The sequence below is a fragment of the Dysidea avara genome, chromosome 4 (genome assembly GCF_963678975.1).
Source record: "Dysidea avara chromosome 4, odDysAvar1.4, whole genome shotgun sequence".
Classification (NCBI taxonomy): domain Eukaryota; kingdom Metazoa; phylum Porifera; class Demospongiae; order Dictyoceratida; family Dysideidae; genus Dysidea; species Dysidea avara.
In genome coordinates this window covers 30,327,856-30,351,712 of record NC_089275.1, presented here as the reverse complement: position 1 = coordinate 30,351,712, position 23,857 = coordinate 30,327,856, and the positions used below count along the sequence as shown (strand labels likewise).

Sequence of the window (23,857 nt, the reverse complement as noted above, 5' to 3'; positions counted from 1 at the left end):
GTTGTAGCATAGTGTAACTTGTGACTGTTTTATTAGAATATCATACATGACTGTTGTATTAGAGTATCTTGAGTCAGCCAAGGGGTGTGCAGCTAGCTAGACCAATAAGGGATGAGACCATCTTGTTTACTATTAAGTAAATAGTTAGATTGTTAAGAGGTGTAGCCTTTGTACTCTATCGCTATTAGCAAATGTAGATCTTTATTTGATGGGTATGGTCACAAATAGGGACCCGTCGATTTCGCTGGCAAAATTTTGGGCATAATGGGTGGGTAAAAGCAATGAGCAAAATGCTGGCATAATAGGTGCAATTTTTGTGAAGTGGACATAAAAATTGCACAAAAGATCGAGATACTCTAATAGAACAGTCAGACGCACTATAATATCAACAATGCATAGCTAATTGTTACAGGAACAAGTGACAATCGAGATACACTAATAAAACAGTCACACATGTTAAGCAATATTAGCTAGCTTCTTGATTTACATGTTAAAAGTAATTGTTAATCAAGATACTCTAATAGAACAGTCACTTTAAGGCAAAACTGTAGCTTTGCAATTGGAAATATTCAATTAACAAGGATCAGTGCTGAGCAAAATTTATAATTCTTGAGCAAAATATGGAGCATAATAGGTGAAAAATAAAAGAATTGCTGGAAAGAAAAATAGGTGGGAAAAAAAGCAAAATAGAATGGTCCCTAGTCACAAACCTATCATGAACGGGATCCCAATCACAGATCTAGAGTTGTAGATATGTAGCTAGTATACCTCTTTTACAATGGTAGTCACTACCAATAGCCCTGTAGAACCATCTGCAATTGAGTTCAAGGTTTTTGATTACCAAAAATGTATCTTGATTGCTTGATTTCACTTTAAAAAGGGCCTTGAATGCTTAGCAATTTATCACATATATTCCTAAATTCTTGTTTTGAGCTAGCTTGATTATCACTTTCGAAGACTTCTTGATTTATTGCAAATCTAACCCTTGGTTGATTTTGATCCCAGTCACAGATGGCTCTACAGAACTATTGGTCGCCATTACCCCTTGCTATAGTAGCACCAGGACTAAAGTGCTTCTGAAATCCAGCTATGAAATAATTCTGTTGCATATAAATATGCTGCTGAAAGAAAGCGTTGATACAGAAAATTAATGTCTCAATATGGTTTCTTTGTATGAAGATGACAAGTAGCCTGATTGAAGATAAAAGAAAAGACAAGGCGCAGAGGGTCTACACTCATTAGCACCCTTAAAGGTATATCCCACTGGTGAGTCTGTTATTTTGGCATAAAACAGTAACCATGCACTGCTTTGTTTGGCCTCTAGCCTTGTGACCGTGGTCACAGGCAGGCAGGCAGGCAGGCAGGCAGGCTGGCAGGCAGGCAGGCAGGCAGGCAGGCAGGCAGGCAGGCAGGCAGGCAGGCAGGCAGGCAGGCAGGCAGGCAGGCAGGCAGGCAGGCAGGCAGGCAGGCAGGCAGGCAGGCAGGCAGGCAGGCAGGCAAAAATTCAAGTTTTGACAACCTTTTAGAATTTCTATATCCGGCCACCTGTAAGTGTTTTGTTATATTTAATACTATATAATGGACTAGCACTATTCCATAAAGTTGATTTTCATCGCGTAAGATGTCAATTTATTGGATGGTTTCCAAAGGCAGTATTTTTGGCAGCACATGAATTGTTGGGGCAATTCCTACTTAAACAATACTACCATACCGTTTTACAAAATATGCAGTTAAAAATCTTTTTTAACCAGTCATATGTATATATAATGCTGCATTGCCCCGTTTCCACAATTTGTTTATCAAATAATATAAGCATGTGCAAAATATTTTATGTAGAAAGGAACCAGTACAGCTGTGGGAAATCCAGTCTGCAAGTATTTTAGGAAGGAAAAAGCAAACCTTGCTGTTTAGTGTCATACTAAACTGTCAGTGTGAAGGAGGATAACGGATTGTCAAGGTACCTGTGTACCTGTGTAAACAAGTATGGCCTTTTGTCAACATTAGAGCCAAAGGTGAGACCTTGAGACTCTTAGCTACTCAGCCAGCTACGTATATTGAATGACTAAAGTGTTAATATTCTACATATAAATACAAGGAAAAATTAAGAATTTTGGGTGATCTGGCAAGTTTGAATTGTTATATCTAGCTTTTGTAAGGACCTGGCTTGGTGAGAATCTGTGGTGCTTAGGTGGATGGCCAGATATTCGGGCCAAATATTTTCAGTGTTGAATCTGCTGTATATCAGCCACTAAGTAGCCAGAACAGCCTTGTAATTTTGTATCTGGACGTGATGCTTGTCTATTGTGAAGTCTCTCTGTTTCTATCTTATTTGGTGGAAAATTTTATGCAAGAAGCTACGTAAAGTACTGGAAATGTTGTGAAAGTAATAAGTTGATACATCTCTGGTGTAAATTCATACGTGTGCTCACTACCCTCAGCAAGTTATAATAGCTTTAAACTGTTTATCTCTGATGGGTGATTCGGATTGGTTTTTAAAATCACATGTTAAACATTAGTCAGGAATACACATTTTATTGCTTACCTTTCCATCTCTTAGCACATAGAAAGACATAATGAAGAAACCCTGTACAGGAAACAATACAAACATTACAGATACTAGTACTATATTACAAGTATTGTACTGTACAAACAATCCAGTAAAAGGAATCGCAACAAAATTATACATGCATATTTCACATACTGAATAGTCCTATACACCTGTACATTTCATGTTATACAGTTGTACCTGCAGTGAATTAAGTATTGTAAATATCCAAGCAAAAGTAATAGTATTTTCATTGATAGCCAATAATCCAAACACCCAAGTACATCCAAGTAGAGGAATGATTATTATAGCTGCCTTTAGTGATGATCTATAACAATAAATTAAAGTACATAATTCTGTACAGCTGTTGTTGCACAGCTGTTCAATTAAAGTACAGCTGTTGAGCAATCTAGCATAGTAGACCCTCCCTCAGGTATGCTATCTCCATTGGTTTTAGGCAATAACAAAAGTGAAATACAGAGTTTAGTTCAAACGCAGTGGCCTAATAGAACATAACTATACACTTCCTGCAATAAAACTGAATACGAAATGTTCAAATTGAACACTCACTTTCATTAGATAATGAGGGTCTACTGTAATATTAAAAATATAAATATGTGTTCTCTGTCCAATGCTCAGCTTTTCTATATCAAAACATGATCACAAATCTTTTAAAAGCTTTCCGAAACATTATTATGCATAGGATGTTAAAGCTTACTTTGTTGCATTATGAGTCATACAAAAAGTACTTTATTGGCAAGAAAAGAGCATCACAGTGTTACCAAATGCTTTGATAGGTAGCTGGTGCAATCAAGTTACTACGAAAAGGGGATTAGGTGAAACATGGCATAGTATTTAAATGCATTCTTATACGATTGTGTCGTATGTGTACATACATAACAACAATTACTTGATCTGGCTTATTTGAGCACATGTACAGTATCTACGTATCTACATATTCCCTACAAGATATTCACAATGGTCTTAGACTAGTAATTTCAGACTATGTACAGTATGTAACATTTCAAGTGGAAACCAATAGTGTAACAGTCCCTTCAATACTTTGAAAGAAATATTGATTGCATACTTGCATAAGCACTTAATTGGACTTTCTAAGTTTTACAGAATAAAATGTTACTTACTTTGCAGCATAGAAGGAAGACTGTTGAATAGCTCGATTAATACCACTTTTACTACTGTATACTTTCATTATAGTTGCAGTCAGAAAGAACAAGTTGACCTACAATGGTGCAAGCATTATACATGTATTCAATATGTACACCCTGTACCAATATGATCATTAACATTGGTCCGATGAAAGCCCAAATGGTTCCATTTTCTGTAGACATCCAACACCTATATACATATGTAAATATATGCTGTACAAGTTGTTACAATATTACGTATACCAATATCAGTTGGATTGTATGCATCTTCACATAAAAATTATAATACAAGATTATCATGAAACTAAAACCAAAACTGACAGTTTAAAAGTGAATTTCAAATTTTACCTGACTATAACTATCATCATTGTTAAAATTATAATTAGCTACAGCTGATGTCTTACCATCTGTCACTGAATGTGATACACAAAAAAATGAGACAAATCCATACAAAACGACGTTCAAGTAAATGCAGCAAAGTAACTGATGATAACAGAGCTAATATAAAAGAGCTGATATCTTGTGCACCCAAAAAAACTATAAGATGATGATTATTGTGGTTGTTACATGAGTACAAAACAGCTTAGGTAAAGTGCAATAATGATGATATCATCTGAGTATATTTGGTACAACTTCTATTCCCACAGCACATATAATATTATATAGTGAGCATGACTTTACTGTACTATTTCTAGTCTAAATTCCTGCTCACTTTGCTATTAGGTTACACTAGCTATGGTGAATTGTGTAGAAATGAAACCCCGTAGCTACTAGAGATAGATGGTATAGCACGATTCACCTTTGTTTTAGGGCTGCTAAAGGATATGCAAGGGCTAAAAGGTGGTTTTAAATATAGTATGCATGTATGTTTTTGTGATGATGTTCCATTTTGGTTAAAACTACCGTAGGTAATGATTACATTGGTGGCTGTTGGTAAGTTAATCACAGATTGACACTCTACGCTGAATCATCCAATCAATACTTTTCACATTACTAATAATCATTACAATAGCTATATTCCTCAATATCTTCTATACTTTTAAACTTACTTATCATCAACACCATATTGTTCATGTGATATAGCAGCTGATATAATAACAATTGGAATAGGTAATCCTATAGTAAAATGTTATAATTCACATCAAATAACTGACAGTCTACAACTTACCCCAGCCAACAATCAGATAAAATTTTCGGCCTTTAAGGAATCCATGATACAACACAAATTGTAATGTAATAAAAAGTAGAATTCCTTCACACAGCATCCAGCTGAAAGCAGCCATGAAAAAGTAATGAAGCAGAATGGCAATAGTGAGACAGCTAGCCTAGAATGGAGACAAATGAACTCATACCAGTGGTCCTATTGTAAAATACACAGTAGAAACATGGAACCCTGTACAATCTGATGGTGGTTGACAGAAAATCAAATCACTTTGTGCCACATGGCAAATGGTGGTTATGTCATGGTTAATGGTGGTTGTGTAAATATACTGATCAACATTTAATACCAAACTTTTCTTTTAAATGTCTTCTTCTTACCCTATAATCACTAGCAGCTTCAATTCCACTAACAAATATTGTCATCCCAAGTAGAAGAGCAATACAGAGGTTTAGATGGACAAAATGTTGCTTATGATGAAAGACACTTTTTCTATAGTAAAGATATCCAAACTGTTCAATGCATTAAACATCAATGACACACATACCTGAACAAAATCAGCATTGTAATACTCAAAAGTAGACAAATGATTGATATTCCACATCCGATATAGCTAACAATGGACAATGCTTTAGTGTCCTATAGCCACAAATATGATATGCAATAGTAAATAAAACATTGTTTTAACTACTGTAAGTAACTATTAAAATTTAATAACCAGATTTAATTCAAAACACATACATTATTGGTAAGAATGTATGTACTGTACGTACATACTGTATGTAACTGCAAATGTATATTCAATACAGTGGCAGATACAGGTGGGGTTGCAATGTTTTCAGCTGAACCCCCCTCTAAAAATAGTACGCGTACCCAAATTTATTTACGATTCGTGTGGGAGATAAATCACCAGGAGTTATCTACTGGTCAAACTCCATGGCCATACTTTTGCCTTTGAAATCACTGAAAAAGCCATTACAGCATTTAAGCATGTTAAGCACCTCTAAAAATGATAATCATTTTAATGAGTAAGTGCTGTTTTGCTTCTGCAAATGCTTGGATTGGTAAGATTATGGAGTGATTTTTATTGATTTCTTGCTAGCTATAGATCTATGTAGCTCTAGGTCACTGAGCTACAGCTGTAAGTTAACATTCACTTGCAGCTGGACTACAGTATGTACTACTACACCTCTCAGTCCATTTCGAAACCTTCCTGAACTTGAAACCCCCTCTGAAAATTTCTAGCTCCCCCACTGCAATGAATTGATAATATCACCCATAGGTGATTCTAAGGGAGGGCCTTGGCGCCCCCCTGCTGAAAAATAACTTTTTTTTAAATCTTGGGGAAAAGTTGCAGTATAGATTGGCATCATTATTTTTAGCATTTTTCATATTTTTAGCATAAATTTTAGGCTGTTTTCAAGCCTTCAAATTACAAAAATCTTGCAACTTCTGGGGGTTGCACCCCCAGACCCCCTTGAAATTCTACTTTATACTACAGCCATCCAACAATAGTTATGCTGTTCCCTGCTTGGCCCTCCCTGTAAGTCAGGTCTAGAATTGCTAATGATATCACCAGAACCTCAAATTGGTATATACAGTAGTTACTATCAACACCCACTACTGTATTCATTTACATATAAGCAAATGTTAAAAAATCACCCACATCAATTTTTCACCATGAACGAATAACCACACAAGTACACATTTGCATTACAGTCATGCAACTCAGTTGCGTGGCTGCTTTTCACAGTTGGATATCTAGGGAAGCGTGTTAGCTACTGGGAATATTATGGCAACTTAGACATCACTGTCCAACTGAAATACAAGGATAGTGATGTGGAGATGCTTGAACAGCTGTCCAGATTTATTTTTGTGTCTATCATGCAGTATAGTAGCACTGTATAGTAGGGATCATGGAGGTTTGGGTTTTCTTGCCCAAAGATATCACCCAAAAACCAGTCTCACCTTTCCTTCATAACAGCTTGACAACATTGATTAGGCATAAACACAATGGTGGATCTAGTATTTGTATTTGGGGCAAATGCCCCTCACTCCCCAGTCCTGGAGGAGCCATACTTCTTTTGATAAAAATATTCAGTGCATACATATTATTATAAATTCACCTGAAACCAAAATCAAAAGAGCTGTCAAACTGTCACCCAGCATTGTGTGTAATTTAATATGCACCTCTAAAATTAATTATCACAATGCTGGTGTTTAAGAAATCATAGTCTTTAAACAGCTTTTAAGACTTTACAATAATCTTCAAAGGCCAAAATTAAGACACACAGTAGTGTGTCGTGTGGCCCAAGAATCCAGTGTGCCACACCGTGAGTATATTAACAGGAAGAAAGAAAATGCAATTTTCACACCTTTTTAGCTCTGTGATTCCTTATCTGATTGGAACTTAATTTGCTACAGAAGTGCCGGAGTCCACATTCAAATTTGAAGAAAATTGCTCTATCCATTTAAGAGATACAAGCAGCCAAAGTTTGGGTATTTTTCCTTTTCTTCAACTTCTTTTTGAACACTTTGCAAAATCCGCCATAAAACATGAATGCGTGCTCCAATTGGGCTGAAATTTGGTACACTTACAGGGCTCATTAAGGCGAATCTCAATACCAAGTTTGGTAGGAATCTGATGAAGTTATGACCGATTATTTGCATAAAATAGGATCGAAGGTCTGTCACACCCACAGGGTAAACCCCTTGATGAGAAATGAGCTGAAAAATGGTATGTAAATGGAGCAACTATTGTAAGAGTGCGTTTTTGTGGTTTCAAAGGAACCCAGTTATAGGCTATCGAGATATGACACAAAACCCAACCTGTGTCACAGTTTTTCTGAATAAAAAGCTATTAGTTTTCACTAATAGCAGGCAAGCCGCTTAAAGCAATGAGCAGAACATCAGTGTGTAGCTGGGTGTGTAGCTGGAATAATTATCATAGAAAGTCCTTGCGGTAGTACAGAAGAATTGGATTACAAACCACTGAGTTATGATTCCAAAGCCAACTATGTGTAGCAAATGCGAGATCGAGATACTCTAATAGAACAGTCACCCAGTAGAGCATTCAACTACGTTTATAACTTACTCCATTATAGAATTATATTAAATTGCAAGTTATACTGTAGGGAGTTCAGCTACAAACAGTTAATTGTATAGACAATTCAGCTACAAACAAGTCACGCTGTAGAGAGTTCAGCTACAAACATGTCGCTATAGAGATTCAGAACATTATAAGCCACACTGAAGAGAGTTAAGCTATAAACAAGTCACCCTGTAGAGAGTTCAGCTACAACAAGTCACTCTGTAGAGAATTTAACTACAAAAAAGTCACTGTGTAAAGAGTTTATCTATAGATAATCTACAAACAAGTTACTTTAGACAATGTTCAGCTTCACTCTTTGGAGAGTTCAGCTACAAACAAGTCACCGTGTAGCTGGAGAGTTCAGCAACCAATTAATAATCCACCCTGTAAAGATTTTAGCTATGCAAACAAGTTGTAACTCTATAGAGAAAGTTTATAACTCTATAGAGAGATCAGCTAGAAACAAGTCATCCAGTAGAGAGATCAGCTAGAAGACATCACCTTATAGAGAGTTAAGTTACAAAGAAACCACCATGTAGAGAGTTCAGCTGCAAACGAATCACCCTGTAGAGAGTTTAGCTACACACAGATCACCTGTAGAAAGATCAGCTATAGAAAAAGTCATCCTGTAGAGAGATCAGCTGGAAGGATCACCTTGTAGAGAGTTCAGCTACAAACAAATCACCCTGCAATTAGTTCAGCTACAAACCAGTCACCCTGTAGAGAGATCAGGTAGAAGAAGTTACCTTGTAGAGAGTTCAGCTACAAAGAAACTATCATTAAGAGTTCAGCTGCAAACAAATCACCTGTAGAGAGTTCAGCTATGAACAGATCACCATGTAGAGAGTTCAGCTGCCAATAAATCATCTGTAGAGAGTTCAGCCAGAAACAAGTTCATCCTGTAGAGAGATCAGCTAGAAACAAGTCACCCTGTAGAGAGATCAGCTACAAAGAAACCATTCTGTAGAGAGTTCAATTAGAAACAGATAACCCTATAGAGAGATCAGCTAGAAACAAGTCACCTTGTAGAAAGATGAAAGATCAGCTAGAAACAAGTCACCCTGTAGAGAGATCAGCTACAAAGAAACCACCCTGTAGAGAGTTGAGCTACAAACAAGTTACATTATAGGGAGATCAGCCAGAAACAAATCATCTTGTAGATAGTTTAGCTGCAAAAAAATCACCCTGTAGAGAGTTCAGCCACACTGTGGATAGTTCAGCTAGAACAAGTCATCTTGTAGAGAGTTCAGCTACAAAGAAACCACCATGTAGAGAGTTTAGCTAGAAACAAATCATTCTGTAGAGAGTTCAGTTAGAAACAAATCACCCTGAAAAGAGTTAAGCTACAAACAATGAGAGTTCAGCTACAGTTCAGTTATATAAGAAGTCACCTTATTAACTACAGTATGTGATAATCATTCAGTGTTAAATATAATCAGACAAAAGCTATACACACAATTACTTCCTTTGTTCCACAAATCCTGCAGTAAAGGAAAAAAAAAAACAAGTTAAAAGGAAGCACCAAAGCCAGTTTATGGCCAGCTTTGTGGCTTGCAATACAAAAAGAAGTGACATCTAAACCAAAACAGCCGTGCTGTAAAAAAAGAGTGCTGCCCCCAAAAAGGCCAAGGTGAAAAAAGATGTGAAATCCAAGGTGACAGCCAAGAAATGGCTGGGATGGTAGGTTAATGCTAATGGTAAAAATTTTAATTACGGCAATTCAGGTGAATTTGCATTGCCTCCTCCACTAGGATTTGACACCAAATTCACCTGAATTGTTGCAATTAAAATTTTTGTCATTAACCTACCATCACAGCCATTTCTTGGCCACCACCTTGGATTTCACATCTTTTTTTCACCCTAGCCTTTTTGGGGGCTGCACTCTTTTTTTACAGCATGGCTGTTTTGGTTTAGATATCACTTCTTTTTGTATTGCAAGCCACAAAGCTGGCCATAAACTGGCTTTGGTGGTTCCTTTTAACTTGTTTTTTTTTCTTTACCACAGGAATTGTGGAACAAAGGAAGTAATTTTGTGTATAGCTCTTGTCTGATTAAATATTTGTATAATTAACACTGAATGATTATCACATACTGTAGTTAATAAGATGACTTCTGTTAATGGTAAAAATTTTAATTACAACAATTCAGGTGAATTTGGTGTCGAATCCTAGTGGAGGAGGCAACGCAAATTCATCTGAATTGTCGTAATTAAAATTTTTACCATTAACCTACCACCACAGCCATTTCTTGGCTGCCACCTTGGATTTCACATCTTTTTTCACCTTGGCCTTTTTGGGGGCAGCATTCTTTTTTTACAGCTTGGCTGTTTTGGTTTAGATAGAAATCAACAGTGAGGAACTACTAAAAGGTGATTAATTGCTGCTTCAATAACACAGTAACTGACAAGAATTTTCTTAGAAGAAGTATTTAACTGCATTCTACTATCTGATTGCCTGACTAACTGATTCTTTCAACTGGACTATGGATATATAGTGCTACTAGCTGGATTTCCTCACTGTTCAGAGTTGATTTGCTTTGGTTTGAGATGTGCCTTTTCATTAATGCATCAAGGACTTATATACAGTACCTTTGTCCTCCTTTGCATTCAATTTCTTTCTCCACTACCATATACAGTACAGCTCACAGGTAATGTTGCATGTACATGCATGACAAGCGTGAGGTGTGCTCAAGTGACCCGCATGGATACAGCAACGCTACAGTAATGCTCCACGATAGCAAACTTTAGTCGAGAGCGTCATGCAAGACGAGATAATAGGACTTACCTATGGTGTTGGGAGGCAGTGTTGGCTCAGTTCTGCCAGCTGTGAGGTCTCCTGTTGTGATGCCTGTGTTGTACTGAATACTTGGTCACTTAGCTACTGACTTGACTTGTCATGGACTACAGTCAGTACTGTAGCTAGCAGTAGCTACCGTAGACCTAGATGGAGTGGTCACTAAGTAGCTAATGCTACAGAACCCCAGTTAGTGCATTTTTCAAAACGGTATTTTCTTTATCTAGATAGCAAAATGAATGGTCAACCAAAGTTTCAACTTTAGAAGCCAAGAAATTTCAAAATTGCAGTGCTACAAGGTAGCAACAGCAAAAGTTGATTTGTACAGTGACAATAAACTACAGGTGCTTAATAAAACGATCATAACATACGAACTCTACCAAGATTCAACTTGCACCATTGAATTTTCCATGAACAAGCAAATCCATTGCTAAGTAAGTTTTGTCTTCCAGACCTTTCCTACAACCAGGGGGGACTGGTGAAGGCGAACAAATGTGAGAAAAGGTAATAGTGAACTGCTCATCCAATGCAAGGCTGATGTATTCCATCTCCTTGAGAGTACTGACACAAAACAATGATTTTGGAACTCCTCTTGCTTTGGGTATCATGATGCTACCAATGTATTGGTGGTATCACTTACCTTCATTGTGAAACAAGCGCTTTAGAATTTATGGATTTTTTCGATTTTGTAAATATTCCACCCATTGCTTTCATGGCCCAGTGTGCATTTATTGCATTCTAAGCTAGCTACAGTAGGCTTGCACGAACATATGGGACCAGTCACAAAATAATGTTTATGTGATTTAAGTGTTGTATAATGAAGTTACTAAACTCAATAGTGAATGTTCTCATGTGTGACGTGGCTAGTGCATATCCATGCAATGTTTTACAGGTATTGTACAGTACATTACAAAAGAATGATCCCTCAAGAAAACACGAGCATTACTTGCATGTGTATACTCATGACGCTACCTGTGAGCTGTACTGTAGGTGTTGATTGGAAGCAACATGTTATGGCTTCAGTGTTCTAATTACTGTAGTAACTAGATTGATTGCAGAGGTTCTCTTTGTACTATTCTTTATTTCTAACATAGTGTAATGGGTGGAACATACATGTAGCTGAAACTAAAGCAGAATAGTCACTTCACATTTCAATGATAATTATAATTGGGGCATGCTTTTGGTCATAATTTCCCCAGTAACTGGATTGATCACAGAGGCACTATAGTAAAATGAAGTGGAAAACCCACTTCACATTTCAGTAATCAATAGTAGGGGTATGCAAATGTCATGCAATTAACGTGTCTGGTACCATTCTTTCCTTTAATAATGTGTGATGGCCCGCCAATAATGAATCATGTTATTACAAAAAGTAAACAAGGTGTGAGGATAAATCAGAAATTTTACATTTGAGTAGAGATCACAGAAATAAAATGCTATGAAACAAGAGAGGTCATCTACACCCAGAACTATAGTAGTGGACATTTAATCCCTATATACTTTGATCATGGCAATACATTGTATAAGATTGGAGTAGGAATTACATATCCAGTAGCATAGCTGCTGTATAGATGACCTCCCTTGTTTCAATGCTTTTTTTTTTTTTTTTGATCCCTAATCAAATAAGTTATAATTTTTGTTTTCATTTCTACATACAAGATTTAGCTATAGTTGCACTTCTTATATGAAAATGTGTAGGCAAAATTTTATATTTGCAGTGACATACGGTGTACTGATATACAGTAGTTAATATACTCACACTCTTTCCAGACACGTCTACCAGAACAGCAAAACTTGTCAAGTGGGTAGTAGAACATTGAACAAATGTGTTATTAGTTGTGTCACTCTGTATAATACCATCAGTTGAGAAACTTCCACTTTGATTAATAGCTCTATAATCATGTGACAATACAAGAATCAAGTTCACTATGAGCAGTCAAATCATTAAATTTAGACATACGTACTTTGCAAAGTTGAAGAATGCACAATGAGGTCTGAACCGTGAGTTGTTTCCTGGCTAAAGTTTAAAGGAAATTCAGCAAAGTAACAGTAATATAGTTAGTGAAATTATAATGTGGTGGTGAACATATATAGACAGTAAACAGAGCTCAATTAATACCTTACTATAATAGCAGTGGAACATCTCTTAGCAAATTCTCTGAAATAAGGACACAATAGAAAAACAAACCTCTATATTAAGGACAAAGAGTTTAGTCTCAACAACAATGCATTTTTATCTATTGAAAGAGGAAAACCTCTATATTGCAACAAAAAGCACCCAATAAATTCTTGGTACCAAACTGTTCATTATAGAGAAATTCCACTGTAATATACAGTAGCACAGCTATATGTTCTTAACATAATTAGTCATCGAAAAGTACATATGGCACCGAACATTAAATGACAGTAATCTTGATAGAAATGCAAATAATTGCATTAATACAAAGTGCAAAGAACAATGTATCTGGACATCAAGGGTTACAAGACATATATATATATATATATATATATATATATATATATATATATATATATATATAGCCAGATTGTGACCACTTTCTAGAAACCAAAAATTGGTATGTTCACATACTCATACCTGGATAGTGCCTGAATGGAAACCAGTGTAGCTGTGAGAATCCTAACTGAGTCTAAGATGCTCATAAAAAATAATTGCGTGGAGTATGACTACTCTCTACGCTACAATTATTACAACTGGCACTACCTGGAAAGCAATGGTTATTATCTCTTTTAGTTACATTTAGTATTTACTTATAGTCTTATGTTTGGATTTATTATCAAGGGTGTAGTTGAGACACCTACCTGGGTACCAGGTCTAAAAATCAATAATTGTACACTATATAAATCCAGATTAAGACACTCTAATAGAACTGTCACTCTAATACACCAATCAGGCACATGTTTAGTAATAAAAGCTTCTGTAATAAATTTTTACATCAGCCTCACATTCAATTTCAGAGGATAAATATTCCTAAGTGGTATGTATTTAGCAGAAAGTTTACTATAAAACTATTCAACATTGATATGTATACCCTAATAGAGAAGTCATGCTAATACAACAGTCAAAATCAAGACTGACGGTAGTGAGTCGTGCAGCCAAGGAAAGTAAGGCGCACGACTACCATGAGTTATTTACACAAACAACTAACTCTAATAGAATGCACACCTAAAACCTACCTTAAAAAAACTATTCTTTTGTAAAAAATAAACCTTGCGATACAACAAAACCTTTGGTACATTGTTATGTAAGCATATTACTAAGTAAGTAATCCTTGTTACATTTTAGTAACGCCACATGAAATTTTTCTGTAAATGTCATATTCTTCTTCTTCTCCTTTGCTTACTCATCAGCGTGAGTAATCCATTTTTTGACTTTATATCTTAGACTGCATTAGTTCCACAGCACTATCACAAGTTCTACAGCTAGTTAAGTTTCTTCAGTACAAATCTTGGATCTCCACATCTCTTGAGAGAGCCACCATAAGTGTATTTTCAAAGTTTGATTCATTCACTCTTGCACTTCATGGGACAATCTTTGATATGTAATTAAACATATGGAGTAGTTTCGCTCAATTATGACCTGCCATTTTTCTGGGAAGTGGTCAGTTTATTTCCATAAGTACGCTCATCGGATAATAATGTCACCTATACTAATTGCTGATTTATTTTGCAGTCTTTTAGAACCCTATCTTAAATTTACACCTCTAACTACAGTAGCATTTATTTACAGTTGGTGAACTTGGTGAATTTGGCCGTTTATTTGCAGATAATGCTGGATGAACTTAGTGTGGTGAACTTAGTGAACTTGCTCAATATCGCGTGCTGTTCTCGTAAGCGTTTGTTATTCAGTTTTTATTTAATAATGGGTCTGAAGTAGCTAACACAGCCCACAATACAGCTTTTTTTGTGCATTTCAAGGGGCAATCCAGTATGTTACAAAATAATAAGAAGTTTGGGGCACATTCTTACCTGCAGGGAATAGGCTTTACTCAACCTTTTTACTGATGGTTTTAATAGTGCCCAGAAGCCATAGCTACCTTATTGAGGTTGCAACACCGACAGGTACTTTCCTACTTGCACCCAAACTACATTCTTTGGTTTTGTTACTTCATGCATGTTTGTATGCATGTATGTGTGTATATGTGTGAATGCAGTATTACCTTTTCTCTTTGTATCTAGCTATAGCTATTTAACAAAACTAGAGAAATACACATGCAACTGTTACTAAATTGTCATTTGGCCACTTTTTAATATCACACACTACAAAAAATAAAGCAATCAAATGACAGTTTAATAACAGTTGCATGTGTATTTGCTCTAGTTTTATTAAATAGCTATAGCTAGATACAAAGAAAGGTAATATTGCATTCACTTGGCTGCAACTTGATATCAGTCCTTGTTCTTACCAGTTGCTTTACAGACTGATCATATTAAAGTTCCAATCTACTTGGACGCAACTTGATATCGGTCCTTGTTCTTACCAGTTATGTTGAGAAAGGTTGTTTGATTGATCCTACTTTGCTTGGCAGTGCCCTTTTTTACAGCCTCAAGGCTGCTTTTGTTTTAGGATATCACACATTTTTGTCACTGAGTAATATCAATCAAGACATAAAAATTAATGCATAAAGCTAATAGTTTCATACAAGCCACCTTCGGTTATCACAACATCTTCAACAGTTATTGTGTGTATTGCATCAAGTGGTATGCTACGTAGTATACGTAGTAACAACATACCTTTCCAATGTTGAATGACAACAACACTGTCTCATTTCCAAGATCTATTCTAGTGAATGACTTGGTTGATATTTGAAGTGACAAAATTGGACTTTCTATCCTCTCACTGTGTAAAAAAACATATATTTGTGGTTACATTTAAAAAACCAACCCAAATTTCATACTAGCACTTTTGAGAAAAACGATTTTCAGCCATTACACTGTAACTTGACTAGAGTAGAGAGCATGTATATACTGTGTATCTAATCAAAAACAGCTAAGCTGAAAAAAGGATGCGGTCTCCAAAAACTTTTAATAATGACAATTCAGGTAAATTTTGTGAAGCGGCACAAAAATTCACCTGAATTGTCGTTATTAAAATTTTTACCATTAACCTACCATCACAGCCATTTCTTGGCCTCCACCTTGGATTTCACATCTTTTTTCACCATAGCCTTTCTTAGGGCCGCACACTTTTTTTACAGCTTGGCTGTTTTGGATTAGATTTCATTTCTTTTGGATTTGTATACCCCAAAGCCGGCCTATGGCCAGCTTTGGGACTTTTTTAACCTATGTTTTTTTTCTTTACTACAGGAAGAAGAAAAGATGAAGTAGATGTACTTTAAATATTTTATTAATAAATGTACAAATTATATATATAATACATTTGTGACCGGATTTGCGAAAAGGGGCCTTCCACACACATCCAATTTGCCAACTTTGACAATTGATAACTTCAGATTGGAAAGAGCTACAGGGTGTATTGCCTTGAAATTTGGGCAGTGGTGATTTCTTTGCAGCTGAACTCTCCACAAGGTAATTTCTTCTAGCTGATCTCTCTACAGGAAGATTTGTTTGTAGCTGAACTATCTACAAGGTAACTTCTTCTACATGGTGGTTTCTTTGTAGCTGAACTCTCTACAAGGTAATTTCTTCTAGCTGATCTCTCTACAGGGAGATTTGTTTGTAGCTGAACTATCTACAAGGTAACTTCTTCTAGCTGATCTCTCTATAGGGTGCTTTGTTCGTAGCTGAATTCTGTACAGGTGATTTGTTTGCAGCTGAGCTCTTTACAAAATGGTTTCTTTGTAGCTGAACTCTCTACAAGGCAACTTCTTCTAACTGATCTTTCTACAGGCCAATTTGTTTGTGGCAGAATTTTATACAGGGTGATTTCTTTGCAACTGAACTCTCTACATGGTAGTTTCTTTGTAGCTGAACTCTCTACAAGGTAATTTCTTCTAGCTGATCTCTCTACAGGGAGATCTGTTTGTAGCTGAACTATTTACAAGGTAACTTCTTCTAACTGATCTTTCTACAGGGCAATTTGTTTGTGGCAGAATTTTATACAGGGTGATTTCTTTGCAACTGAACTCTCTACATGGTGGTTTCTTTGTAGCTGAACTCTCTACAAAGTAATTTCTTCTAGCTGATCTCTCTACAGGGTGATTTGTTTGTAGCTGAATTCTGTACAGGTGATTTGTTTGCAGCTGAGCTCTTTACAGAATGGTTTCTTTGTAGCTGAACTCTCTACAAGATAACTTCTTCTAACTGATCTTTCTACAGGGCAATTTGTTCATGGCTGCATTTTCTACAGGGTGATTTCTTTGCTGCTGAACTCTCTACATGGTGGTTTCTTTGTAGCTGAAATCTCTACAAGGTAACTTCTTCTAGCTCATCTCTCTACAGGGTGATTTGTTTGTAGCTGAACGATCTACAAGGTAACTTCTTCTAGCTGATCTCTCTACAGGGTGATTTGTTTGTAGCTGAATTCTGTACAGGTGATTTGTTTGCAGCTGAGCTCTTTAAATAATGGTTTCTTTGTAGCTGAACTCTCTCAAGGTAACTTCTTCTAGCTGATGTCTTTACAGGGTCACTAGTTTGTAGCTGAATTCTCTACATGGTGATTTCTTTGTAACTGAACTCTCTACAAGGTAACTTTTTCTAGCTCATCTTTCTACAGGGTGATTTATTTGTAGCTGAATTCTGTACAGGTGATTTGTTTGCAGCTGAGCTCTTTAAAGAATGGTTTCTTTGTAGCTGAACTCTCTACAAGGTAACTTCTTCTAGCTGATGTCTCTACAAGGTCACTAGTTTGTAGCTGAGCTCTCTACATGGTGGTTTCTTTGTAACTGAACTCTCTACAAGGTGACCTCTTCTAGCTGATCTTTCTACAGGGTGAATTGTTTGAAGCTGAACTCTCTACAAGGTAACTTCTTCTAGCTGATCTCTCTACAGGGAGATTTGTTTGTAGCTGAACTCTCTACATGATGGTTTCTTTGTAGCTGAACTCTCTACAAGGTAACGTCTTCTAGTTAATCTCTCTACAGGGAGATTTGTTTGTAGCTGAACTCTCTACATAATGGTTTCTTTGTAGCTGAACTCTCTGCAAGGTAACTTCTTCTATTGATCTCTTCACAGGGCGATTTGTTTGTAGCTGAACTCTCTACATGGTGGTTTCTTTGTAGCTGAACTCTACAAGGTGATTTTTTCTAGCTGAACTATCTCTTTCCATAGTTTCATGAACTCCCTACAAGGTAACTTCTTCTAGCTGATCTCTCTACAGGGTGACTTGTGTGTAGCTGATCTCTATACAGGTTTCTTATTTCTAGCTGATCTCTTGAATTCTCTTCAGGGTGACTGTTCTATTAGGATGACTGCTCTATTAGAGTATCTCGATCTCGCACTTGCTGCACCAAGTTGGATTTCGTGTTATAACTCCGTGGCTTTAAGTCTGATTCTTCTACACCATTGATGAGCCTTTCTAAGATGATTACTCCATCTGTACAACGATTTTCAAAGCATTACCCCAAGCGGTTTATCTGGTAGGCGTGGCAAGCAGTCGTTTGTTTTTATTAGCTAATCTCGATTGCGTAATTGTTACACACTGTTGGTTTTTTCGTTGTATCTTCCTGTTTTTTAGCTCGATTTCTTTCAAACCACAAAAGGTTTGAGGTTCAATAGTTAACCTATTCACCCACCGATTTTCAGCTTCTTCCCATACGTGGTTTACCCTGTAGGCGTGACAACATATTGTTGTTATTTTTCGTGAATAATCGCTCATAACTCTTTGCCTGTTTATCGTATTCCAGCCACAGTTGGTACCGAGATGCGCCTTTATATCCCCCTTCTGTGTGCCAAATGTCAAGGCAATCGGATATGGCGTTCGAGTTTTATAGCAGTTTTTGTAAGTATGCGACAAGAAAAAGAAAAATAAGAAGAAAAAAACGAAGAAACTGAGCCAATTTTTGAAGTCGCATATCTCGGGAACGCGCGAAGCGATTTCGCTCAATTTTGGAATGTGGAGTGCTGCAGTTGGAGGGCATGTCCACAGCAAAAATCGTCTTGTTTCATCAAGGAAGCACAGAGCTACGGAGGTGCGAAAATTGCGTTTTCTTTCTTCCTGTCAATATACTCACAGGTGTTACGCGCCGGCTTCTTGGGCCGCACGACACACTACTGTGTGTCTTGATAGGGTGATTTAATTGTTTCCAGCTGAGCTCTCTACAGGGTAACTTGTTTCTAGCTGATCTCTCTACAAGGTGATTTGTTTCTACAGGGTGACTTGTTTCTAGCTGAACATTGTACATGGTCATTTGTTTCTAGCTGATCTGTCTGTTTATGGCGACTTGCTTATATAGCTGCATGAACTCTCTATACATAGTGACTTGTTTCTAGCTGATCTTTCTAAAGGGCAGTTTGTTTCTACTGAACTCGCTATAGACTGACTTGAAATGTAGTGAACTATCTACAGGGTGACTTGTTTCTGGCTTACCTTTCTAAAAAGTGATTTGTTTCTAGCTGATATCTCTAAAGAGTGATTTGTTTCTGGATAATCTCTCTACAAGGTGATTTCCAGCTGATCTCTGTACTAAAAGTCTGTGTGATTTGTTTCTACAGAACTTTCTGCAGGGCGACTTGACAGTACCTGAATTTTCTGCAGGTTGACTTGTTTCTGGCTTATATTTCTAAAGGGTGATTTGTTCTAGCTGATCTCTGTTTGTTTCTAGCTTACTTTTCCACAGGACGACTTGTTTCTAGCTATACAAGGTGATTTGTTTTCAGCTGATCTCTCTACAGGATGATTGTGTAGATGATCGTTTTACAGGGTGACTCGTTTCTAGCTGATCTCTCTACAGGATAACTTGTTACCAGCTGATCTCTCTACAAGGTAACTTGTTACCAGCTGAACTCTCAACAGGGTGACTTGAAATATAGTTGAAGTGACTGGTTTCTAGCTGATCCTTCTACAGGATGACTTGTTTCAAGTTGATTTTTCTACAGGGTGACTTGTTTCTAGCTGAATATTGTACAAGGTGATTTGAAATGTGGTTTAACACTCTGCAGGGTGACCTGTCGACTTGTTTCTAGCTGATCTCTATACAGGGTGACCTTTTTGTAGTTAAGCTCCATACAGAGTGGCTTAAATTCTCTACAAGACATAGATGAAAGCTTTAATAGAGTAATTTACTTATTATAGTTGACTGCACTATCAAGCAAGATGCACGGTAGTCTGTCGTGCAGCCAAGAAGCCAGTACATCACACTGTGAGTACACTAACACGAAGAAAGAAAATGATATTTTCACACCTCTATAGTTCTGTGTTGACTTTACGAAACAAGACGAGTTTTGCTGTGGACATGCCCACCAACCGCAGTACTCCATATACCAAATTTGAGTGAAATCGCTTAAAGATTTCTCGAGATATGTGAATTCAAAAATTGACTTAGTTTCTTCAGTTTTTTCTTCCTCTTTTTGCACCCTCACATAAACTGCCATACAATGCGAATGCATTATCCAATTACCTTGAAATTTGACACACAGAAGGGGGTATCAAAGCACATTGCGGTACCAAGTTTGGCTGAAATACAATAAATATTGTAGCAATTATTCATGAAAAGTAACATGAAATACATGTATGTTGTTTGCCTACAGAGTAAACCGCTCATGGAAAGAAGCTGAAAATTGGTGGGTGAGTAGGTTAACTATTGAACATCAAACCTTTTGTGGTTTGAAAGGAATCGAGCTAAAAACCACGAAGCTACAACGAAAAAACCAGGAGTGTGCAACAATGATACAATCAAGATCAGCTAATAAAAAAAGACTACTTGCCACGCCTACCAGAAAAACCGCTAAGAGTAATGCTTTGAAAATCACTGTACAGATGGAGTAATCATCTTAGAAAGGCTCCTGAATAGTGTAGAAGAATCCGACTTAAAGTAGGGTTTCCAACGTAAAAATTCGACTTTTTCAAAATCATTTTCTACCTGGTGTTACATGTTGGTCTAACTCTCACTTGAATACAGCTACAGTGGCAATAAATTACATTACCTTCTTGGGGTAGAAATCGATCAAAATATCTGCAAAATCCGACATTACGAGCTGTAACTCTCAGAAGCCTTGATCCTTTATCGCAATACTGGAGATCGACCTTCCTCTGTGAGTAAACCTTCACCTAAAAGCATTGGTAGTTTGATTGGTGAGGTAAGATTCATGTCGCTGCATCATTTGAGCATGATTTTGGGCTCCAAAAACAGGTTTTCGTCTACAGACACCAAATGATTGATAGCCCAAACTTCCTCACACCACAGTAGTAATCATCCATCGACAAAGAAGTCACATACGAAGTTTGGTTCAGTTGTGACATCTCCAATCATCTGGGTGATCGTGATATAGGACAAATTAGCTGGAAATCACACCTTGACTACATAACTTGCCCACTCAACTGCTTAAAAATATAAATCTTGACGTAAAACAACTGTATAATCCCTAAAGTACGGCTAGAAGTTAGGTTATCGTCACTGCAATTCAGCTACACGCACTTAGCCTAGTCACTCAATCAGGCTCATGTGACTAGGCTTGGGTGTGGTCAGTAATGATCCACTGCAAACATTTATTTGTTTACTATTACTGGGTAAGCAATATTTGTATTGAGGGATAAAATCACAGTTGTCGTAGTAATGCATAAGACATCAAGCATTTAGATGGCAGAAATCACGCGAACATAATTGTAATTTTCTTAGTGTCATAAATTTTATTTTATGAATCCTGATGACAATAACCTCACTTCTAGCCGTACTTTAGGGATCATACAGTTGTTTTACATCAATATTTCTAATTTTAAGCAGTTGTGTGGGCAAGTTATGTAGTCAAGGTGTGATTCCGGCTAATTTGTCCTATATCACGTTCACCCAGATGGTTGGAGATGTCACAACTGAACCAAACTTCGTATGTGACTTCTTTGTCAATGGATGATTACTACTGTGGTGTGAGGAAGTTTGGGCTATCAATCGTTTGGTGTCCATAGACGAAAATCCGTTTTTGGAGCCCAAAATCGTGCTCAAATGATGTAGCAACATGAATCTTACCTCACCAATCAAACTACCAATGCTTTTAGGTGAAGATTTACTCAGAGAGAAAGGTTGAACTCCAGTATTACGATAAAGGATCAAGGTTCCTGAGAGCTACAGCTCGTAATGTCGGATTTTGCAGATATTTTGATCGATTTCTACCCCAAGAAGGTAATGTAATTTATTGCCACTGTAGCTGTATTCAAGCGAGCCAACATGTAACACCAGTTAGCAAATGATTTTGAAGAAGTCGAATTTTTACGTTGGAAACCCTACTTAAAGCCACAATTACAACACGAAACCCAACTTGGTGTAGCAAGTGCGAGATCGAGATTCTCTAATAGAGCAATCACCCTGAAGAGAGATCAGCTAGAAGCAAGTAAATCATATAGAGTTCAGCTACCAACAAACCACCCTGTAGAGAGTTCAACTAGAAACAAGTCACACTGTAGAGATATCAGCTACAAACAAATCATCCTGTAGAGAGTTCAGCCAGAAACAAGTCACCCTGTAGAGGGATCAGCTACAAACAAATCACCCTGTAAAGATATCAGCTATATACAAGTTACCATATAGAGATTAGCTACAAATAAATCACCCAGTAGGAATAGGTGCTGGAAACAAATCTGTAGATAGATCAGTTAGAAACATGTCACCAAGTAGATAGTTCAGCTAGAAACAAATTACCCTGAAAAGAGTTCAGCTACAAACAATGAGAGTTTCAGCTACAGATAAGATATGTATAAGAAGTCACCTTATTAACTACAGTATGTGATTCATTCAGCGCTAAATATACAAATATTTAATCAGACAAAAGGCTATACACACAATTACTTCTTTTGTTCCACAATTCCTGCAGTAAAGAAAGTTAAAAGGAAGCACCAAAGCCAGTTTATGGCCGACTTTGTGGCTTAGCTTGCAATGCAAAAAGAAGTGATCTCTAAAGCAAAACAGCTAAGCTGTAAAAAAAGAGTGCGACCCCCAAAAATGTCAGGGTGAAAAAAGATGTGAAACCAAGGTGGCGGCCAAGAAATGGCTGTGATGGTAGGTTAATGGCAAATATTTTAATCACGACAAATTCAGGTGAATTTGGTGTCGAATCCTAGTGAAACTTGGAGGAGGCAACACAAGTTCACCTGAATTGTCGTAATAATTTCTTCTTGCCATTAACCTACTATCACAGCCATTTCTTGGCCGCCACTTGGATTTCACATCTTTTTCTCACCCTGGCCTTCTTGGGGGCTGCACTCTTTTTTTACAGCTTGGCTGTTTTGGTTCAGATAAGGGCGACTGCTCTATTAGAGTATCTTTATCTTGCACTTGCTATACCGAGTTGGATTTTGTGTTATAACTCTGTGGCTTTAAGTCTGATTCTTCTACACAATTGAAGAGCCTGTCTAAGATGATTACTCCATCTGTACAACTATTTTCAAAGGATTACTCCAAGTGGTTTTTCTGGTAGTTGTGGCAAGTAATCTTTTTTTATTAGCTACTGTACGTAATTTCAATCACGTAATTGTTACACACTCATTGCATCTTCATGGTCTTTATCTCAATATCTTTCAACTACAAAAGGTTTGAGGTTTAATAGTTAATCTATCCACACCCGATTATCAGCTTCTTTCCATAAGCGGTTTACAATGTAGGCGTGACAACATATTGGTGTTACTTTTTGTGAACAATTGCTAATAACTCCTCGACATTCCAGCCAAACTTGTTATCAAGATGCGACTTTATACCCCATCTGTGTGCCAAACTTCAAGGGAATCGGATAAGGTAGTCATGTTTTATGGCAGTTTTTGTAAGTGTGTGAAAAGAGGAAGAAAAATATAAGAGAAAAGAAACGAAGAAAGCTAACCAATTTTTGAAGTCACATATTCCGGGAACGCTTGAAGCGATTTCTTTCAATTTTTCCTATTAATATTTATATATTTTTATTCCAGCGCTAAAGGCACTCCCATCTTCCCAGATCTCTAGCTAGAAATTAAACCTAATTTATAAAAAAACAAAATGCAGAAAAAAG

At 36.9% G+C, this 23,857-nt stretch overlaps 1 protein-coding gene across 1 annotated transcript in view; it reads right to left on the bottom strand.

Annotated features, from left to right (window-relative positions):
* LOC136254621 (uncharacterized) overlaps positions 1 to 23,857 on the bottom strand; it is a 145,419-nt gene that overhangs the window by 46,001 nt on the left and 75,561 nt on the right. Inside the window, exons 18-28 of the mRNA XM_066047365.1 lie at positions 15,506 to 15,611; positions 12,718 to 12,770; positions 12,513 to 12,645; positions 5,418 to 5,509; positions 5,251 to 5,362; positions 4,880 to 5,036; positions 4,761 to 4,827; positions 3,835 to 3,901; positions 3,688 to 3,785; positions 2,747 to 2,873; positions 2,543 to 2,584 (exon numbers count right to left, since the gene is read on the bottom strand). Coding sequence (XP_065903437.1) covers positions 2,543 to 2,584; positions 2,747 to 2,873; positions 3,688 to 3,785; positions 3,835 to 3,901; positions 4,761 to 4,827; positions 4,880 to 5,036; positions 5,251 to 5,362; positions 5,418 to 5,509; positions 12,513 to 12,645; positions 12,718 to 12,770; positions 15,506 to 15,611 — 1,054 coding nt within the window. The remainder of the gene's footprint in view (positions 1 to 2,542; positions 2,585 to 2,746; positions 2,874 to 3,687; positions 3,786 to 3,834; positions 3,902 to 4,760; positions 4,828 to 4,879; positions 5,037 to 5,250; positions 5,363 to 5,417; positions 5,510 to 12,512; positions 12,646 to 12,717; positions 12,771 to 15,505; positions 15,612 to 23,857) is intronic.